Source organism: Sphaerodactylus townsendi, linkage group LG09 (genome assembly GCF_021028975.2).
Source record: "Sphaerodactylus townsendi isolate TG3544 linkage group LG09, MPM_Stown_v2.3, whole genome shotgun sequence".
Taxonomy (NCBI): Eukaryota; Metazoa; Chordata; class Lepidosauria; order Squamata; family Sphaerodactylidae; genus Sphaerodactylus; species Sphaerodactylus townsendi.
In genome coordinates this window covers 79050744-79073472 of record NC_059433.1, presented here as the reverse complement: position 1 = coordinate 79073472, position 22729 = coordinate 79050744, and the positions used below count along the sequence as shown (strand labels likewise).

The 22729-nt window shown below is 44.2% G+C and overlaps 1 protein-coding gene across 8 annotated transcripts in view; it reads right to left on the bottom strand.

The window, feature by feature from the left end:
- TRPS1 (transcriptional repressor GATA binding 1) overlaps positions 1-22729 on the bottom strand; it is a 259624-nt gene that overhangs the window by 145332 nt on the left and 91563 nt on the right. For 7 of the 8 annotated variants that reach the window (XM_048507198.1, XM_048507202.1, XM_048507197.1 and 4 more), the window contains 2 exons: positions 17851-18980; positions 3290-3896 (listed from right to left, as the gene is read on the bottom strand). In XM_048507198.1, the coding sequence (XP_048363155.1) occupies positions 3290-3896; positions 17851-18980 (1737 nt within the window). The remainder of the gene's footprint in view (positions 1-3289; positions 3897-17850; positions 18981-22729) is intronic. The other variant, XM_048507203.1, reaches the window with a different exon arrangement.

The following is a 22729-nucleotide window of genomic DNA, read 5'->3' as shown; positions in this document are numbered from 1 at the left end:
GGGGGCCCCCTTGGAGAGTTGCTAGAGAGAGAAAAAACTTCCCCAAACTGACCAATGAATTGCCAGCACAGGACTGCACAAAAGTCCATGTAGGGAATGTATCACCAGATTGTAAATTTCCACTTTTATGCAAAAGTTGCTATACAGTTAAGACTGAAAGGCCAAATACTCACATAAATATAACCGTTTCTGCACCTGAAATCTGGAGATACGGGACATGCTACCAGCCGGCAATAATCTCTGCCAGCCTATAGACCCAGGACTTGGAAAGGTTTGTGAAGGTGGAGAAGCCTTCCTGACCTCACTTCCTGCGTACTTCCTTCATTTAAGAAACAAGTTGTTCCAAGTGTCGAACTCTCTAAAATTCACATCCCTCTAAACTTTAGCCATGAAAACGCCATATGTCAGTTGCCGTGCACGTATTTGTGTATGTGAACATAAAGAGGAGGACAGATGCACCCTTAAACGCAAGGCAGCGGTGCTCGGAACAGAGTCTTTGTGACATTCATAATGCCTCCAAAGACGGTAATAAAGTCAAAGCTCTGGTTCTGATTTTGTTACTGATCTGTTTTGTGATTTCCTTGGGCACAATTACAACACCTGATAAAATGCCCATATGTTTCTGTTTGGTTCATCTTCGCCATTCCTCGAGATCTAAAGGTAAGATCCCAAACAGGTATAATATATCATTGCCTATTAGGTGTGGATGTTTTTTCCAATTAAATGAATGGGCACCTGCCCTTCGCAAGTTCTTTCAGATGGTTCAAAGCAAACAAACATCAAAGATGGCATTTGTTTACTAGAAACTCACTCACACCCCAGAGCAGCAAACGATGATTGCTTTCTTGTTAGAAAATATTTTTAAATGCTTATGGTGGGATCAACTCTTTTTGAAGATTTCAGAGCCTTTCTCAACATGCACAACTCTGATTCATTCTATTCAGGCCTGTATTTCTGAAATGAACGTCTATAAAATATACAAATTGGGGCGTTGTAAATATTTCAAGAGCCGCTCACAAATACACTTAATTGGAGAACTTTACACTGTTCTCAAAACACTGAATTATATGTCCCACCCAATCCCTCATCTATGCATGGGATTCTTAGTCACTCTTCTCCTGCCTCCAAAATGTCTGCGTCCCACGTCTTATAAGACCCAAGACATGCCAAAGGCCTCAGCCAAATCTTGCAATATCAATGTGGTACAAATGAATCAAATCTACCATATGATAGCATAGCACATTCTAAACATTTTAATTCTATTTTTAGTTATATATTATTTACGTTAATTTCAGTTCTAAGACTGGTTTCTCTTAACAGTGGTGCTAAGCCCATTTATGTTTCTTTTAAAAGGGCCATAACAGTTCATTTTCTCAATTAACCATCCCAAATCCATGCTTGTAGGCCTATTCTTTTAAACTGTGTTTAAGAACATTTCAGCTTCAATCTGAGTAAACACAACTGATGTAAATAAGGCATGACTTTTGTAATGTGAGTGCTCAGTGAACCATGGGGCAACCCCATAAGTGGTCTGGGACCCTCACAGAATTCACAATCTTGAATTCTGGCATCAGATGAAATTGGGCCAAGGAATTTTTTATTTGAAGTCACGTGGATCAAAAGATGCAATGACAAGAGGCGTGTGATATGCAGAGTTACTTCGGTCTAACCTCATGGACTTCAATGGGCTTAATTCGGAGAAACTCTGCATAGAATTCCACTGAAAGATCTTTCTAAAAATAAATTTTTCTACTGTTTTCTGTAAAACCTTGTTTGGTTTCGCTGCCATTTAGCAACTTTCTTCTCTAATATACTAAAGAGAAAGAGAAAAAAAAATCTGTATCTCTCATGTTACACACAGAAGGCTCGGAGATACTGCCCAACTCAGAATGGTTCAGAAGCACTCCATGTGGGGCGTGCGGGGAGAGATACAAAAGGAGCTGCCGTAACAGTGTTATACTCTGTTCCACAGAAAGATGATAATAGAGTTGTATATTCCTCCGCCACAGAATAAAGCATGTCAGATCGTCTTTGTTGTAGAATGGTCTGCCTGGGTCCTAGTGCCTACCTAACCCTGCTCCCCCATCCATTTGAAAGTCTGAAAATAAAAATACGTTTTGGCATAAATGCTCTTGTATCAAAATACCATGTTCAACAATGCATAAAAGAATGCTTTTGACAAAGGCAACATGTAAAAATGAATGATCATTCTCACATTTGTTGGGGACTATATTCTAATGCGGAGGCATTTACTTTTCTCAACCACTGCACCAAAACCGACCATACCATCATCTTTCTATGGAACACAGTATACCAACGTTTCAAAGTACAACTGTTTATAAAATTCTCCTCCATGCAGCAACAGCAGTAGAACATATTTTACCCTGCACAGTTTAAGTGATTGAACATCGAGAATTCATTGCATTTTCAGAAGACCAGCCAGCAAAGGGGGTATGCTGCTTGGGAGACAAAGAGGCCATGCAGTAACTGGGTACTAAAGTTTCATCCCCTCAATTCCTTCAGCTTCCAGCACAACTAAAAACGTGCCAAATGTTCTACTTAATTACACTACGCTCTCTTATTCCCTCTGTTTTTAAGGTATCACCAGTTCTAACAATTTTATTATTACTCGAATCAGGTTTCACATTTTCAGTCATTTGATCCCGGGATGGCTTGTTTAACTGGGTACTGTCAAACCACCTTAAAATTTAGGAGGTGATTAGATCCTTTCCTGGAACAGATGTGCAGCCTTCTGGGGTTCTGCGCTTTTTCTTTTCCAAACATAGCAGCATCTTTCAGAATCAGCAAGGATGATTAATTCAGTACGACCAAGTTTAATAGCAGATGCAAACAATGCTTTACCACTGTGTCCGATGTACGTGGTCCATACCCAATTGCTAAGAAGCCATTACTTAAACTTAAATGAAACCACTCGTTTGACCCCGTGGCCTTGAGCTGTATCACACTAATAAGTTAAAAGCAACCATAACAGCCCAACTCTGGACTCTGGCTCATCTACTGATTCACTTGAGGGGGAAAAAAACTTTGCAACAGCCAATGTGGTCTTGTGTTCAATACCTGCTAAGAGCACGCTGTTTCTCTCCAATAGGTATATTTAAGGAGCAAACACTTGCTGTTCTACCTTTTCAAGTCTGAATGCTTCAGGACACTGGCAACAGTAAGATGCACCTGGTGGTTGAAAGCTGGTTCAAAAGTAGCAAATCATAATATATTCACTTAGTGTGTGCGGGGGGGGGGGCGGGGGAGCACCAAAATTAGAATTTCCTACCCGTAACAGAGACTGAGATTCATCCTTCGACTTGCTGTCACCAGAGCCAGGATACGGCTGAGGGAGCGGTCCAGCTTTCTCTCCACTTCCTTGGGGCACGCCCTGGAGGAAACCCTTGCTCTCAACAGGCAAGCCGTAAACAGGCCGTGCAAGGTGGGCAGCTTCTACATTTGGACTATCCCGTAGGGGCTTTGGCTGCTCTTGGCCAACGGACACCGTGGTCAGAAGGCCCAAGCTCGTTTGCGTATAGGATGGGCTCCCCCTCAAAATGTCCACTCCTCGCCAAGACGTGCCACGAAGATCGTCACCGGAGCCATCGAGCCAACCTTTCTCTTTTGCTATTTCCTTCTCGTCCAGCTTTTCCCTCTTCACTATGCACTCAGAGACCGGCTCTCCCATTTTGGGGTCTGGACTGATCAGGCTATAGACCTTTAGGTCGACTTTGGGCTCTTCCTTGAGAGCAGCAGCCACGCCGTGGCTATCCTCCCCATTGGCTGTGGTGATGTCCATCTCTTGGCAGTGGGCAGTGTTGAAGTGCTCCAGTAGGGACTGAGTGTCGACAGCCGTAAAGCTGCACTGACGGCATTTGTAACAGTTGTGGACTCTCCTGAAAAACAAACAGAGGGAGAAAAGTTAATATTATCACGCTTTTAAATCAAACATTTTCTTTCATTTCGCAAAAGACGATAAAAGAGTATGGATATGCACACACAGAGACACACACACATATTTATCCAGTGGATTTCTGCCTTTCTAGACCCACAACACTTTTCTTTTTCAATATAGGGCCTATTTTTTAATTATCAGATCATTCATTATTTTAATATGTCTATTTCATGTAGCTCTGTCCTATGTCAGGTCCCTTCCGCACAAGCAGAATAATGCACTTTCAATCCATTTTCACAATTGTTTGCAAGAAGATTTTGATATTCTGCACAGCTGCAAAATGCATTGAAAGTGGATTGAAAGTGCATTATTCTGCATGTGTGAAAGGGGCCTCTGTGTCAATTCTTTTCTGCCCCTTAGGTTTCTTCCCACTTCCTCTATCTAAAACAGTGGTTCTCAACCTTCCTAATGCCACGACCCTTTAATACAGTTCCTCATGTTGTGGTGAACCCCAACCCTAACATTTATCTATTTTACAGATGAAGAACACTGATGCAGAGAGTCTTAGCCAACCCCTGTGAAAGGGTCATTCGAGCCCCAAAGGGGTCCCGACCCCCAGATTGAGAACCACTGATCTAAAACCAGGCCATAATGCCATTGATGCAACCCATCCTTGGTAAAGATCCTTCTCCATTTAGACATTTTTAGAGAAGCCCTCGAATACCTGTTAACACTGCGTGGATGAACTCTTATTTTAAAGCTCACTTACCAAGCAACTCATTGGAAAATACTAACAGAAGTTTTACATGCATTGTATTCAAAGTATTGATTAGAAACTATATTATTAAATCCTGTTCTATTAGATTCAAAAGGCCTGTTACACTCTAAGTTTAAAATTTTATCATATTACAAAGGGTGTTCGTACTGAAATCCAAGGTGGTAGAAGCAACGGACTTGCATTATATAGCTCTTCCTTGTATACAAGAGCTATAATGTTGCGGAGAGAAGACTTTACTCCATCTCATACAATACACTCTCACAACAGACAACAACTTCAGTAGGCTTTCATCTACCTTTAACTTCATCCAGTTTAGATGGGAATTTAGTTGATTCAACTAGATCTGAAATACATATAATCTATAAATCTGCAAGGTAGAAGTGAGAAACAAGTTTTCCTAACCCTAACATGCAAATGGGGACGGAAGTGTTACCATTTCTTCTAATGAGGACCAGTCTAATTGACACTACATCTTCAGCTGACACAGCCCCACACACAAACACATCTACACTATTTGCCTCTGTAACTGCTTGTTTATCGATGCTGTTGTCTGATAAACTTCATCTCTTCCACACATCACAGTTTTATCTTGCCTCTCCACCAAAAAGTTTGGGACAATAAACAAAATTCATCTCACCTCCATTTTATCATACCTGCAAGGTAGGTTCAGGTGTGCGGCCACGGGGGTTCTATGTTCAGCAAGATCCAATGCTGAATCCGAACCAGAACCTAGCCCCACCCCCCACCCCGCCCAAGCCCTTGTGCCTCTCCCGCACTCCCTCCATCCCAACCTCTGCTTCTTGGTCCACATTGCTCCCTTAGGAATGTCTGGTCACAACCCTGACAAAACAACAGGAGCTTCCACTGGCAGAATTAGCAAACTGCAACCCAAAATCTACCCTGTGTAACTTCATGTCCTCGGCTCTCTGCCTTGCTTGCCCAGTTCCTTTCTGACAACAGTACACAGACCCAAAGCCCTTCAGGCAATTTTGCCTGAACTCTTTCTTGGATCTCTTCACATCTCCTCCACCCACAGTTCACTTAGCTCCCATTTTGCCCTGCTTCCTTTACCTGATTCATAACCCACATTCCTCCCTCTCCTGGTATAAGCTGCCTCTTCCGTCTCCTATCACAAGCATTTGACGCTGCCTTCTACCACCTTGTTCCATATAGTTCAGCACTGTCTGTCTGGCTGGCAGTGGTTCCTCAGGGACTCAAGCAGACAGCCACCTTTTGCAACGCATCCTGTCTCAGATCCCTGAACAGGAAATGCTGGGTATTCACCTGGGGTCTTCAGCAGGCAAAGCAGGTGCTCCAAACCTGCACCTCATAAATCCTTTTCTTCAGTCCACCTTTTCCGCCTAAAGCCCCCCCCCCCACACACACACACACACAGGTTTCTATTTCTCAATCAGTTGCCCACTCTGCACCCATCTTTCTGACTTTGGTCTCTTCCCCTCATCCAGGACTCTTCCCAAACTCCCATTTCATGAGGTTTCACTCCAGATAAAATTATGAACTTCCCTCACAGAATCAGGGGTGAAGTTACTTTTGTCTCACAGGAAGTGTACACACTGGCAGGAAAGAGGGGAGAGAGACTGTGCCCTTGGCAATCCTGACCTCTCAAATACTGGAGGGCACGTCTGAATACACCAATCATTATCCATGCATTTCATTTTGCATCTGCACAGGCCATATGGTTCACGTGCATCCACTACGCAGATATACCCCTTGAACAACAAGCAGCAGTCGTGTGCGCTCTCATCAATCCCCCTAGTGATTATGTTCCAAATGTGTGCACAAGATTCCTGTTCCGGTAGCTGCAGAACATTCTCATCAGCCCAGAAAAATAATGTTGAAGACATCACTGCCACAACACCGATGCAACTCAAACAGGAAGAGAAACGCAAGGTTAAGTGTTTATGACGATGCACTCTGTCTCATGGAAAGATGCCAGGAGATGTGTGAATGAATGCACTGCATCTTCCTGGATCTTCCTTCTGTTGAAATGCTCCATGGGGTCCTAGTGCCCGCCTTCCCCCTCACCCATGTTCGATTCTCTTTTAAGATCAAAGAATCTTATCTAAACAGCTTCGTCAAAACCATGGCATTGTTAAACATGGCACTTTGATAAAAGAGCATTTATATTGCTTTGGACGCCTATCAGCAACACTTTCGTTTTTACACAGCTGCGCCTTTTGTACACGCCATGCTGCCACGGGGAAAAAAATGGTGGCCGCAACTGTAGAAAAACGAAAGAGCTGCTAGGAGCTATCCGGAGCAATATAAATGCTCTTTTATCAAAGGGCTGTTTAACAATGCTAAGGATGATGGTTTTGACGAAGCTGGTGATTAAACAAGATTCTTTGATCTTAAAAGAGAATCGGACTTCTTTTACATGCGGGGCATGCACGTTCGGCTTCTGCCAAAGGACGAATGACCGCATTGTCATCTTTCAGTGAGAAAGGGTATTGCTACAAATGATATGGACTCTTGGGGAAATTGAATAGACTGCTGGTTTTATTAAATTTCAATAATCATAACTATCAAACGTGCACCAGATTATTTATGTTGAAACTTTCAATTGCTGTAAAAATTGAGTCTGTTAAATAATGAAAACAGGCTATGGTTGCAACTGTCAATTAGTAATGGTCAATGCTTTCGACTTGCTAGAAATGAATAAATCCACATACCGGCACACACACATACAATAAGCTTTCCAGGTCTGTCATCAAATGCGAAGAAAAAAAGAAATCCATTTACTGAACACTGGTAAAAGCATTCTAACTTTAGTATGATTAGTAGGAATATTTCTGTTATCCCTCATTGTTTCTTTTTCCTGTTTAATTAATAATTAAATAATAATAAATGTTTTGAAAAATTAAATTATACTAACTACTGCACGGGACAATTGGAAGGGCTGCAAAATAAATGAATGTTTTAGATATGTGGTGGCGAACCTATGGCACGGGTGCCAGAGGTGGCACTCAGAGCCCTCTCTGTGGGCACGTGCAAAGAGAGTGCCCCCCTCCACATATAGGCTGGCCTGGGCTGCTGGGCTCGATTATTAGCATTAAACCTAAGACCTAGTTTTGGGGAAGCAGTGGAGGTAAATCCTGTTAAGCGCTGTTAAACCCCACTGATTTTCATGCGAAGAACTAAAGCGTGATCCTTTACCTAGGAGTAAGATCGGTTGCTGGCAATGGGGTTTGCTTTTGAGTAAACCCTCCTACGGTCGTGATTCACCCGTTGGAAGAGTTGCACAGTTGCTTCAAAACAAAGCCACCAACTACTACCAAGCTTACTCCTCAGTAACGCATGCCTCGAAGCCAACCGTTTTTTTCTAAACTAAAACCTCAGTATTCAGGTTAAATTGCCGTGTTGGCACTTTGTGATAAATAAGTGGGTTTTGGGTTGCAGTTTGGGCACTCAGTCTCAAAAACGTTCACCATCACTGTTTTAGATACACGAGAACTTCTTTGTCTATTAGAACTCCTCAAGAAATATTTATCTTGGAAAAGTTATCTGTAGAGTCCTTGTTAGTTAATGTTTCGTCTTAAATGAAGACTGCACTAAAACAAATCCGTTTCAAACAGGTTTCAAACAGTCGCACATTGGGATTGTAAAAAAATCCCAGTCATTAACAATACAGAGGTATGAAAAATATGAAATTCACAAAACAGCACACCCCTGACCTCGATGGCCTAAACTAGTCTGATCTTATCAGATCTCAGAAGCTAAGTAGAGTTGGTCCTGGTTAATACTTGGATGGGAGACCACCAAGGAATACCAGAGTCACTATGTTTTACGCTGCTATAGGAATTTACAGGTTTTTAATGTTATTTATATCGATTTTTTTATTGCCAAGATGGCCTTGTACCTCACTCAGAGCCCTTCGGGGGTTGAATGGTCTATCAAGTTAAATGAATGAATGAATGAATGAATGAATGAATGAATGAATGAATGAATGAATGAATGAATGAGAAGAAGAAGAAGAAGAAGAAGAAGAAGAAGAAGAAGATGATGATGATGATGATGATGATGATGATGATGATGATGATGATGATGATGATGATGATGATGATGATGATGATGATGATGATGATATAGAGGCAGGCAATGACAAACCACTTCTGTTAGTGTCTTGCTTTGGAAACCCGGCTGAGTTGCCGTAAATCAGCTGTGACTTGACAGCACTTTAAACACACAAAAAGCAGAATCCTAAACGAAGCTACACCTTTCTAACCCCATCAACTTCAAACAAACGTAGAAGGGTGTAATTCTGCATAGGATCGCACTGTAATGTCCTGGCATTCAAATGCATTAGCGAAAGCTGGATATATTTCAGGAATAATTGAAACAGTTGATGATTTTTCTTGGCACGCTTTCAAAAAATTAAGACTCCGAAGCTGTTTTCTTGACTGCAATTCAATTTATTTTGATAATAAAAGGCTCAGATTTAACGTTCAGGTAATTTAAATGTCAGTGACACTGTAAGCTTCTGATATATATCTAAAATAATGGGGGGGGGACATTTATTTTTAAGCCATCGTTCACTGATAACCTCACCCCGCTGAACAATCAATAGTTCATTCAAAAGAAAAAGATTCAGAATACAGAGAGTCCTAAATTAAAACTGTTTACTCCCAAAGCAGTATGCCTTGTGTGGAGAACAAGTTATATTTGTTCTTTTATAGGCATTCTTAAGGGTTTTTTTAAAGAGAAGCTCTTCTTAAGGGAAAAACAAAGAGAGCAGACTCTGCGGCAGAATATTGCACTGTGCTGCGAAATCCAAGGGAGGGAAAATACTTGGATCAACCGTGAAAGCTTTGACTTAAGAACACAAAGCGAAACTACCTAATAAGCAATCTCCAGGACAGCCAATTTAAGTGTCCCATATACCTTTGGAATAACACACATGCCTATTTTCATTCAAGCAGACCATGCAAAGTACTGTATTGCTGAACTATGTAAAACATATGTTCCCATATTGGAACAATATGTTGCCAATTTCCTGTGTATGCCATAGTAACAAAATACTTTTTATGAGCTAACATGATACTATTTTATTAACATTACAGTAGCGCACAGACTTCCTTGCTAGGATCAGGACCCCGGTAGGCTAGCTTTTGTACTAAAACGGATTGTTTTAAGTGAGTCCTTCTACGGCTCTCCTGCAAGTCATTATTTCCGAAGTGCTTATGCACTGGGATTTGCAATACTGGCAGCGCAATCCTAACTCAAGATGGACCGTTCTAAACTCCTTGACTTCGATGGACTCAGAAGGGCGCAGCTCCACTTAGGATGCCAGAGGAATACATCTACTATCTGCTATGCGTGCAGAAGATCCCGGGTTCAATCCCTGGCCTCTCCACTTAAGTATCAAGTAGCAGGTGAGGGGAAAGAATTCTACCTGAAACACTGAAGAGCAGCTGCCAGTCTGAGCAGACAATGTTGACTCTGAGGGACCAAGGGACTGATTCAATATAAAACAGCGTTGTGTATGCATGTAACACAGCAGTGTGGAGTGCTTGGGTTGTGTGGTCTGCCTTTTCTGGCACTGTGCTGATATTATGGGAGACAGGACAAATGGGTTGGGGGGCGGGGGGCTGAGAAAGAAACAGAAAAGGGGAAAGATGAGACAGAAAAGAATATGGAAGAAAGTCATTTGCGAAGCCAAAAGGATATTCTTTAAAACTCTCCCACTCATTCTGTGCGGGATTATTTCAGAGCAAAACTCCAAATGCAAAGGCCTGCAAAAGATGTACTTTTAGTCACATCTCGATTAAGGGTTGCCTCTATTTCTTTTCTTGTTTTAAGCCTTTTGGTCATTCAAGGAAGACCTGAACATATTTTGTGTCTCATTTTCAAGAAGTTATCCTGACAACGTTGGAAAATTCTAGAAACAATGTCTCACAGAGACACATGCTAAATTCAAGATGGTGCATTTACTCAACTTTTTCAAGCAATAAAGCCTTGCCGTTAAAAAAAAACCAAAACAAAACCCACTCTTAATGTAAATTTAAGCAAGCCTGATTTTCCAGAAAGAGGGAATAAGAAAAACAGCAACCGTACAAATGTTGCAGTTCTAACATCTAAAAACAGAGTTGATCATATGCTGGGGGGGTGGGTAAAATATACATAAATACATATACACAGTAAATGCTGGTTTGTTGTGCCAGAAGGTTTAGAGAATTCTAGCCAAGATTTTTTTTTTGAAGCTCAAGAACCTAATTTTAGTTTCTGGAAAGCATATTTAGTCACCTAAATAAGAGGTACGATTTTTCAACAGTACTGTGCACCATTGACGTCAATGGCAAAAGTATGACACTCCGTTCTTTTGAAAACTAGGCCAATAACCAAGCCATCTAAATATGAACTGTATAGTCTTAAAATTCCACTTCGGAGAATAAAAATAAAAATAAAATTATCGTCCCCTGGGAAGGGACTTCTGAATTTAACACACAAAAATGTCAGTGCTTTTCAGTCTTCTCCGTCGCTGAAGAAAGGCTGTTGTTGGGGGTTTTTAATACAAGAAAGTCTTCCCGATGCATGGTCAAAGTGCTGTGTATTGACTTTCCCAATACTGCCCAGAGCTGCCCTAATAAAAATAATTATAACAGCATGGAGGGCATAGAAACTGCTTTTCATCTTCAAAGCAGTCCACAACGATTAACTAGTTACTCCTAACAGCATCCTTACAGCCCACCTGGATCGAAAGAGGGGGAATTGCGTGCTGCAACCTGTTGCTTGTGCAGGTCACAGCTGTTTGTTGAAGGTGAGCAGTGAGGCGCCATGATTTTATAGACTCCTCAGATCTTGTCAATAACACTGACTGCAGAGAAATATCTAGATGCTTTCTTCTCTTTTCTAAAATCAACAACTACATTCTGATGCACGTATCCCTCTGCATCCCCGCTTGTTTCTTCTCCACCTGCTTTCAGGATATCCAACTCAATGCTTTCATTCAGGGTCGAATAATGGCTGGACTCTCAGACTAAGAATTTTTTTCTGGGAGACCCAGGTTTGAATCTCCAATCTGCTGGGGAAGCTTGTTGGGTGACCGAGGGCCAGTCAAAAACTCACAAGGGCAAAACCACACTATCGTTTTTGAAGAATGGGGTTGGTTCCCTGGGCCCAGCACTTGTTCCATGCAGGCACACACCTCCAAAAAAAGAAGGAAGAGCCCAAACAGATGCAGAATGACGCTGCAGGGAGAGGAAAACCTTCTGCTATTTCATCAATTTGTCTGTTCCAGGTATACAGAAAGCCCTCCTCCCCCAACATCATTTTCAAGAGAGAAAACTGCCTGGGAGGGAGGAGCCTTCCGTCTACCCACCCGCCATTTTGTGCCTCTTCGGGCTCTTTTGTTTTTGTTTTCTTTGGGGGCTTTTTAAAAGAAACTGCTGCATGGTTGCAAGGAACCTGAACTGGAGCCAGGTAGCCAGGACCCAGGTCTTCAAAAACCATAACTTACAGTTTGGCCCTCAGCCTAACTTACCTCACAGGTTTGTTGTGAGGGTAAAAAGGAGAAAGGAGCAGCAGTGGCGTAGGAGGTTAAGAGCTCGTGTATCTAATCTGGAGGAACCGGGTTTGATTCCAAGCTCTGCCGACTGAGCTGTGGAGGCTTATCTGTGGAATTCAGATTAGCCTGTGCACTCCCACACACGCCAGCTGGGTGACCTTGGGCTAGTCACAGCTTCTTGGAGCTCTCTCAGCCTCACCTACCTCACAGGGTGTTTGTTGTGAGGGGGGAAGGGAAAGGAGATTGTAAGCCCCTTTGAGTCTCCTGCAGGAGAGAAAGGGGGGATATAAATCCAAACTCTTCTTCTTCTTCTTCTTCTTCTAAGTGAAATAAAGTAACTTTAGTTCATGGAACTCAAATCAGATCAGCGGTTCACAACAGCAATTTTCACATTCATGTTTGAAATAGAGAAGAAAATTAACAGAAGGCAATGTTTCCTGGCATGCTTACAAGCAAAATGAGAAGGGTGCCTTCCATAAATAAAATTCCAGCTTCTTCTATTGACAGTTGTGCCAGATGGCATCCCATTTGCCAATGTCACCCAATCACATGACAATTTAGGAGGAAAGCCATCTTGTGGTACCTTTCCCACCTCAAAAATGAACTCCTGGATCAATCCTAAGTCTTCATAGGAATACAAGACAAGGGTTTGTACCTTCTTATGAGAAATGGAAATAAAACAAGAAACTATGTTTGCTCAGACTGAATATAAGAAGTTAACACAAAATGAAAAAACAAACAGGGAGCTGTATTGGAAAACAGACCCATGGAAGCAAAAACAAACACGCCCTATTTTACAGGGCAACCCCCCCCCCCCAGCAAAAAAGCATGTACGGAGGGGGGAAAGGGGAGGGTGGGGAGGCGAGGGGCCCCGACATCTGGACCCTACCCACCCACCCTAGCAAAGGGAGAGGGGAGGGAGGGGTGGCATGCAAGAGAAGAAGAGGGAGTGAGGGGTGGCATGCAAGGGAGGGAGGGGGATGGGCCCCGGCATGTGAACATGGCCCACCCTCCCTTGCGGAGGGAGGGGGAGGGGGGCATGCAAGGGAGGGGAGGGAGTGAGGGGTGGCATACAAGGGAGGGGAGGGAGAGGGCCCAGCATCTGGACCTTGCCCACCCACCCTGGGGGAGGAAGGGTGGCATGCAAGAGAAGGGGAGGGAGTGAGGGGTGACATGCAAGGGAGGGGAGGGGGCCCAGGGAGGGAGGGTGACATGCCAGAGAAGGGGAGGGAGGGAGGAGTGGCATGCAAGGGAGGGAAGGGGGGAGGGGTCCCAGCATCTGGACCTTGCCCACCCACGTTAGGGGAGGGAGGGTGGCATGTCAGAGAAGGGGAGGGAGGGGTGGCACGCAAGGGAGGGAAGGAGGGAGGGGGCCCAACTTCTGGACATGGCCCACCCACCCTAGCGGTCTTCCTGGCTGCAAAGTGGATGTGATTTTTGCCAATTCCACCCACCCACTGGAGACCTCTGATCCCCCTCAAGCTATTCCTGGGATCCCCCAGCCTCCAGAAGAACCATTTCAGGGCTTACCTGGGGCTACTGAGGGAGGGGTAAATCAGAAAAAAAAAACCAGTCTCCTTTGCATCCACAGAAATCCTAGGTGAGATCCTAGCCACTGAACTTTGTACTTCACTGTTTCAGAGATTCTTGCAGTGCCCAACTACATCCATCTATACGGCAGCAGTAAAAAAAACTCTTGCTTCTCAAATCCATGGCCAGGGAAAAATTCTGAGGGTGTCTTTTCTATGCCTGTTGCAGCAAAGTTACACAGGAGCCCAACAGCTTACAAAATTTATTGCAGTGTAAGTTTCCATGAGTCAAAGCTCATGTGCTACAGAAGACAACCGTGCACTGTAAAATTAACGCAACATTAAAATGTTACTTATTGTTGTTAAGCAGAATCACTGCAGCCCATTGTCTTACATGTTGGAGGTTCCAGCTTAAATCTGCGGATACCTCCAGGTAAGATCTTAAGTCGGAGGGCTGGAGAAGATCTTCACTGAAAAAAAATCTATTACTGATGGGAACTACTGATGGTTAAAAGGTGTTTTAAGAAATGCATCAAGTAAATAAAATATCAGCTGGAATAGATGCTACAGGACGAAACAGATCAATGGCCTCTCTGCATGTTCAGTAAGATTTGCATTTGAGAAGTATTGTTTGTTCGTTTGTTTTAAAGGCACAACTGCTTGAAAATTACTTCTACAGAACGGGGAAATGTGAAAATGTAACTCTCCCACTGAAATCAATAGAACTTAAGCAGCTGTGAGATTTTCATTACAGATATATATTCAGCACGTAAGCTACATTTAGATTATTTTTAGTTTTACTGAATTTGAAACTGGTATTATTAGCAGCAACTAATAGGAAAAATACACTATTTCCCCAGGACCTGGAGTTCCATTTTTGTAGGCCATTTTGTGTGTGTGTGTGTGTGTGTGTGTGTGTGTGTGTGTGTGTGTGTGTGTGTGTGTGTGTGTGTGTGTGTGTGTGTGTGACACTTTCCCTGGGCCATCCCCATCCTTTCTGTTCTTTCCCCAAGATGCTGGTGCTGTTTCTAGCCTTGGCAGGCGGTACATGCACTGGCGTAATGCCCATTGGGCAAGGTGGGCAGCTGCCCAGGGCATCACTTTGTGGGAGGCATCAAAATGTTGGGTTCGTTTTTGGGTATTTTAGTGGTTTTCCATTTTTAGGCTAGTGGAACCAAAATTTCAGCGTATCGTCAGGAGACTGTCCTTGTGCTACCCCCAAGTTTGGTGAGGTTTGGTTCAGGGAGTCCAAAGGGGGTGCCCCTCCCAAAGCGGGTGCCCCTATCCCCCATTGTTTCCAATGGGAGCTAATAGGAGATGGGGGCTACAGTTTTGAGGGTCCATAACTTTGGCCCCCATGAATCAAACTGCACCAAACTTGGGGGGTATCATTAGGGCAGTCTCCTGATGAGACCCTGAAAGTTTTGAGACTGTGCCTTCAGAAATGTGCCCCCCACAGCCTGCAACCCCCATTGACAGCAATGCAGAAAACTCAATGCAGAACAATGATTCTTGGGCAAATTTCTAGGATGTTCCTGCAGGGGGTGCATTTTTTGATGTATCGGCACCAAAATTTCAGGGTATCATCTGGAGATGATGGCACCCCCCAAGTTTGGTGCAGTTTGGTTCAGGGGGGCCAAAGTTATGGACCCTCAAAACTGTAGCCCCCATCTCCTATTAGCTCCCATTGGAAACAATGGGGGATGGGGCACCCCCTTTGGGAGTCCATAACTTTGGACTCCTTGAACCAAACCTCACCAAACTTGGGGAGTAGCATAAGGACAGTCTCCTGATGATATGCTGAAATTTTGGTGCTGATATATCTAAACATGCACCCCCTGCAGGCACCAATGTCCTGGTGCAAAAAGAAATTTGGTCGTGGTGGAGTGGCCGCCCATGTGGGGGGAGGGGGCATCCAACTCAGGTTTTGCCCAGGGCTACAGTTTGCCCAGGGCTGCCTCGTTACGCCCCTGGGCACATGTCTTATGACACCCAAAATAAAAAACCGGAATAGATCTGATCTGGTGCAATAATGGAAATCTGCCATTCTGATACATTATGTTTAGAGAGGTCTGGACCAGACTGCCATTGAGAGCTTCAAAATTAATCCAATTAAAAATATAGTCCAGGATACTCCAACCTTATCAGATCTCAGAAGTTAAGCAGGGGGCAGCCTTGGCTAGTATCACCCCTTATGTCCCAAACAGACCGTTGCGCTGGGCAACGGCTGATCTGCTGGAGACCCCTGGCCTGGCAAATCCGTGGCCAGCCACCCCAAAAGCCTGGTGGAACGCTCTTCCTCCAGCTGTTCAGGCCCTGCGGGACCTTGGTGAGTTCTGCAGCGCCTGTAAGACGGAGCTGTTCCAACAGGCTTTTGGGGAGGCTGGACACGGATTTGCCGCTCCCCGCTGAAGCTACCTATTTCTATCTTGGCAGGGCCTTGGTTCCATCTTGGGCCCTGACATTTTTCCCCTCCCGGCCTTTAGATCGGGCGCCTGTTGTTAATTTGCTTGCCTTAATCTTGATATTTAGTTTTAAAGTAATTTGCTGCTATTCTTAAATTAATTGATTATTTTAATGAATAGTTTTAATGAGATTGTTATTATGCATTTTATGGATTGTTGGTGCACAGTATGTTGTGAGCCGCCTCGAGCCCTTCGGGGATGAGGCGGCCTATAAATCCAACCAATAAATAAATAAATAAATATTGGGATGAGTGACTGCTAAGGAAGTTGACGGTTCTGATGCAGAGACAAGCAACAGAAAACCACCTCTTTGTGTCCTTGAAAACCCGGAAGGGGTCTCCATAAGTCACCTGTGACTTGACAGCAAATGTATGTCTGTGTGAATATTTATGTGAATATTTACTTATATTTCTAATGTGTACATGAGGACTTCTGTATCAGTAAAGGCTTAGACCATGATGCACAATCCCTCATGTGTACAGGAACCTCTCATTTCCGGTGAGATAAACAACTGTTTTACCTACTTAGGAGCATTTACCATATTGGACGGCACAGTCTGGTATCCCTGTTTATAGAATGAAAAAAAGACCCTGCATTATCTCACAGACACTTCTTGCTTTATCATACTCACATGACAGGAGAAACAAAGGCTACCCTGTCTCTACACCACCTGACTCCCATGCGACAATATGAAATTCAAGACAATTGAGTGGCAAAGCCAGCATGGTTTAGTGAATGGAGTGTTGGATCTCAAATCCTCACCTGGCCTTGGAAGCTCACTCATCAAGCTCTCTCATCCTAAACTACCTCAAAGGGTTGTTGTGAGCATAAAATGCAAGCGGGGAGAACCTTGTTGTGAGCTGCTTTGGGGCTCTATCAAGGAAAAAACAAGGGCATATGGATAAGAAGACAACAACGAATGAACTTACTGCTGTTTGGTTGAAGAAAAGTAAAACATAAAGTTAGGGGGGGTTGGAAGGGAAAAAATGTATTGTTTGGAAATTATATCAGAAAGATGTAAATAGAATGATTATTTCAAACTATACAATAAAAATATTTTTAAAAAGGAAAAAACAAGGGCATTGCTATCTAATATAACTATCTACAGATTGATTGATTGATTGATTGATTGATTGATTGATTGATTGATTGATTGATTGAGAAAGAGAGAGAGAGAGAGAGAGAGAGAGAGAGAGAGAGAGAGAGAGCGCAAAAAGTAGAGGTCAGCAGAGTTATGTCTACACAGATATCCCCACTCCATTACAGCATCTGATTGACTGGGGGGGGGGGGGGGGCAGGGAATGTATACTTTTCTCTCTATCAAAGATAGCTCCAGAAGGCAGCCATATTGGCCTGCAGTACAGCTAGATTTGACTCCAGTAGCTCGTTAGAATCCAATGAGATTTTCAAGGTATGAGATTCCAAGAGTCAAAGTTCCCATTTCGAAAACTCTAAACATCAACAAGTTCTCAAAGGTGCCAGCAAACTCAAATCTGGCCTCTCTATCAAAGCGTATCGACGGCTGCAATACAAAATGTCCCCGTAGATGCCACTTGAGCTGCTGCCCAGTGGCATCTTCAGTTATTCTTGTAAAGAACAGACACATATGGCAACACACACACGCACGCGGTCACACACCCACACAGAAGCCCGTTTACCTGTAGTGTCGGGAAATCTCCTCTTCTACCTGAGTGACAAAGTCACATTTGGTACACGAGTGTTCTTTGCTTTCTTTGACAGTCAACAGCCCGTCCACCCCTTGCAGGGCACTGGCTTCTTGCTTGACTTCAGAGGCCTGGGCTTCGTGTGTGGTTTCATAGTGAAGCAGGAGAACGTCTACATCAGGGGTGGAGAAAGAGCACTGGTGACACTGGTGCTTGACTCTGGAGCCGCCTGGCATCCCAGGGGACAAGTGCAAGAGCAAGAGAGCACAGTGGGAACAATTACTTTTCCTGCAAGCAAAAGGATAAGTAATTTCTCCAAGGTGCTTTTCGGGGCTACAAAGGCCTCGGGGACAAAACTGACAGTGTTTAATGGTACACTTGTGAATGTTGTGCAGCTGCTCATAATGGCGAAGAAGAGGCCCCACCACTATTACCTCTGGCCCGTGGCTCTTAGAGTACCTAAAATCGCAAAACTGACAATTGTAGCTCGTCACCACGTTGTCCTCTGCTCCTGAGCTGGAGAAGTCTTTCCTTTTGGCCACACTAGAGCCCTTCTCAGTCTTGGCCGCTAACTCTCCATCTGCATTTTTGGCTACGTCATTCTGATTAATGACCGACCCCCTCGAGAGCTTGCCATTCCGATCTGGGTGAAGGCCCCCCGCCTGGCTCCCCCCGTGGTGCTTGCTGTAATGTTCTAACAGTTTGAGGGAGCTGGACGATTCGCAACTAAAGCTGCAGAATTTGCACCAGTAGTAACTGGAGGCATCCGTACCGTTTTGTCTTGAGGCTTCGAGAGGCTTGATGGGCACCGAATAACCGACTGGCATATCGTCTCCGGCCCTGATGGTGATCTTGTCCTGCCACTTCCCCGGGTCTCCAGCCTCGCCCGGCTGAACGGTGGGGCTGGGCTTGCTGGAATTCTTCTCCGAAGCTTTGCTAGACTCGGAGACAGGAAGGGCGGACTTTATTTTATTTGGGTGGGCCTGCAAGAAGTGCTGCTCCAGCTCGGTCGACGAATTGCCCATGTAGGTGAAATTGCAGAACTTGCAGCGGAAATACTTGGTGTTGCCCTGGCAATCTGGAGTTTTGCGTCCTATGCCAATGAAGGTCCCACCTAAAGTCACCTGCAACAGATTAATGGGAGAACATCAGCGACCGCCTGAGCTTCTTTTCCTGTGGTCATGAAGAATACACAAGGGGGAGCAATCAAATGTTAACCTTTTGGTTCCTGTAAGATAAATCACTGTGAACAGGGACAACAAACAAATGTATTCAGAGCCAAAAGAGAACACTGCTGCCATTAGGGACTTGAATCACTAGAGCTTGTATGATTTAATCTTCAGGTTCCAGCCTACAAACCCTCTCTTTGACAATTTTGGGAGGGCTTCAAAGAGTTCAACCCACTTATCAGTGGTGGCAATCATACCTGCCTTCACCGCTGGCTGCCGTTCCTCTACGAACAGCTAACTTCAGAACAGAGGTAATGAAGGAAGGAATAACAACCTAATTCAGGTGTTCCAGGGGCACATGGAAGGGAGGACAAGGAACTAAAGAGAGTGATGCTGATGTGTACGGTAACTGTTGGGACAAGGTGGATTGGAGTTGGTGAGAAGCACAGAAGAAAAAATCCACATGGGAATAAAAAAAGGCCCTACTGGAACTCAGAACCAGCATCAAGCTGAATAGAAGAAATAAGACCAGGAATTTCAGGTTCTCCTAAACAAGGGGGGGGGGATGTTAAACACCTGTACTGCCACTGGAAATTAAAGAATGCTGCATAAAAATATCTGTCTTTTTTCAGACTAGAAAAACGAACAAACACATCCATTTAGCACCTCGTTACAAGTCAGACAGGTCTATGAATAGGAAGGGGAAAAAAACCCAGACATTAGCTTTTGGTTTCCTTTGCTCCTATACATGGTCAGCACTAGACTACACTTGGTTCACTGGGGGCAATCTCTTCCTGGACTAAACTGTCCAGAATTTCAAATCCTGCTCCCCACCCCCCACCCAAAAAAAGACTTCTCTGAAATATTATGAGAAAACATCTCCTGCTCATTGAACCGGGAGATAACATCTGCATTTATCCAAAAAGAGACACCATTTAAAGAGATGGCTAGAACCAAGCCAACTCTTTAACTTGTCCACCACAAGTTAAAACACACAAGGTGAAACTAATTTTAGCCCACAGAAAATGCCACACCGTGTGTACTGAGGCCCTAGGATTTCTTCGCACAGATGTTCTTCGAGAAAGAGCCTCAATTTAGCAAAAAATAGAAGAACCAAAATAGTAAGCAACGCAGAACCTCAGCTATGTCTAGAAAAATTACATCACCGCGATCGGGCTGCTTAGCCGTCCCCATGATCCAATGAGCACATGTCACAGGAGGGAAGAGAATGAAAGCATCAAGGAGGTTTGTATCGATCAAATCCAGTGCTGTCATGGCAAATGGTTCAGGGCCTTCCCTTGTGTGGGCCACACCCGTCTTGTGACATTAGAAGGGAATTTGCTCCTCTTGGACATCCGGGCTGTAAACTTCCAATGTTCAGTTATGAGGAAAATCCTAGACTCATCATTGGGATCCAAGTCACTGCAACATTATTGTTTGCTATGAAAAACTAAGCCCTGACACAGATGGCCCTGGCTACCCCAATCTCAGAAGCTAAACAGGGTCAGCCCTGGTTATGTCCTGGTTGAAAGACCACCAAGAAAGTCCCTGTTCGCTATGCAGAGGCAAGCAATGGCTAATCACCTTGGAACGTCTCTTGCCTTAAAAACCCTATGGGGACACCACAAGTGGGCTGTGATTTGACAGCATGTTGCACAAACACAAGCCAAGGGGAGGAAGGTAGGGAGATTGGAAAGTGAGCGGGGGAATCCGCCCTCCTGATTACAACACCACCGCTTTCCTTTCTTTTGTTTCTTGAGCCGAGGCTGTGAAAACGTACACGATATCCAATTTTTAAAAGACATTAATCCTTTGGAAGCACTCAGTACGCACTGCAATCCACCCACCAGCATCTCCAGCTTTCCTTCTTAATAAGCAGACTAACAACTAGAGGCTGAATTCAGCAATGTTCCTCATTGGACTCTTTTTTTAAAAAAAAAACACAACTCTCTACTGAAAGGCTATAAATTTTCAATGCTGCACAGTCCACAATGGAAGGGGCAGATTTTTCATTTGCCCCCTCCCCGCTGCAAAGTAAATGACTACTTTTTTTTCCTGAATGCCTCTCTCATAATGCATTAGGCAAATATAGCTATGCTTCTTTCCCCCACCCCTGCGTTGGCAGCTGTGCCACAAAAGGAGCCACGCGATCGCTGCTCATTTCAGAACGACGCCATACGGAAAGATTCAGATGCACAAAGAGCACCCAACGTAAACATTTTTTTTGAATGCCTATACTATAAATGCCTGTTCAGTCGTTTAGCTGGAGAAACGATGTTGCTTCTGCTTTGCATGCTGCCTAGGCTAAGCGGAGGCTGGCTGGCGAGCCAATAAATTGTTAAATGGCACTACAAAAAGAGTTGATTTTGGCCTCCCTTATTAAACAAACAGTGTTTCAAATAAAACGGTTCAGACTCCCTCCCTCCCTCCACCTTCCTTTCCTCTGGGTAATAAGTAAAGACATCCTAAATAACAATCATTGAAACCATCAGAAGGAATAGAATAAACCACGTCTCACGGGCTTCAGTTCTTAAAAACGTGAGGCAGGTGTCTGGGGATTAAATAATTTCTCATTTTTGTACGGGGCCCTGCTGCCTAAAATAGGATACTGACACCTAAGCACTGAAATTAATTTTCCAGCAGTGGCAGAATTGTCTGATCGCTCACCGTTAACACAAGATTCCAACCAGCAGTCCTGTGAGACTCTCTGTCATAGTCAATGGTTAGCATCACTACCCAGAATCCTTCTGGTCTTAGGAAACAAGGCAATTCTAGACAGTCAGAAGCCCCTGCCTGCTGTAAAGCTGCACTGCCTAGTGCCACTGTGGTTAGAGTGTTGGACTGTTCTGACAAATGGTGGGTGTTTCCTGGCCAAAAAGGCCCAGGAAGCTGACTAAAGCCACCGGCCCCCACCAGAATGCCCCCTTTGGTGCCAGGTTGGGCTCCTGCCCAGAGAAATGCTGGTGCTGCAGTGGTGCTGGTGCCCAGGTGTCATGCTTCTGTGTGGCTCTTCAACGCCAGCATAAGTGCCTTCGCATCGGTGTAAATGCCCCTTATGTCGGCGCAAGTGGCATTCACGCTGGCACCAGGGTCAGGCCACCTTTTACGTGGTTTTTGGCCCCCTTCAGGATTGCACTGTACGTTTATCTCTTTTTTTAAAGAAGGAAACATTCACCCAGTGGACAACCATGGGGATCGGCTTCAGCATCTCTCCAGGAGAAGCAAGACAAAGATCTAAGCTGCATGGTAGACATGGGGAGGAACCAGAAGGCTTTGTGATGCATTTTCCCGTAACACCCAAAGGGCTCAAAGGGTCTAGCCCAAGTCTACCTGATGAATCAAGAGCAGAAGATCTGAAGGTCTCTTACTCAGCACAGATCTCAGGGATGCCCAGGTTGTACTTTTATAAGCCTTAGACTTCTCCCAGCAGTAGGCAGGTGGAGCTGAAGGAGTGAGAAGAAAAATTTCCCCTTCGAAGCGAAACTCAGTTTCTTTCTTGTGGGAAAGACTCCATGCGTAGGAGTGCTGCCAGCATATGAATGTTGGCAAGCGGACAATAGCGCGTGTGCAAATACTGCTGAATGCGCATGGGGAGGGAATATTTGGAGTGGTTCCTAAGACGATATTGAAAGCCTGGCGTCCAGGAGAAAAAAAACAGGTTGTGAATCACTCCGAATTGGACAAAATGATGGAGTTCCCCCATT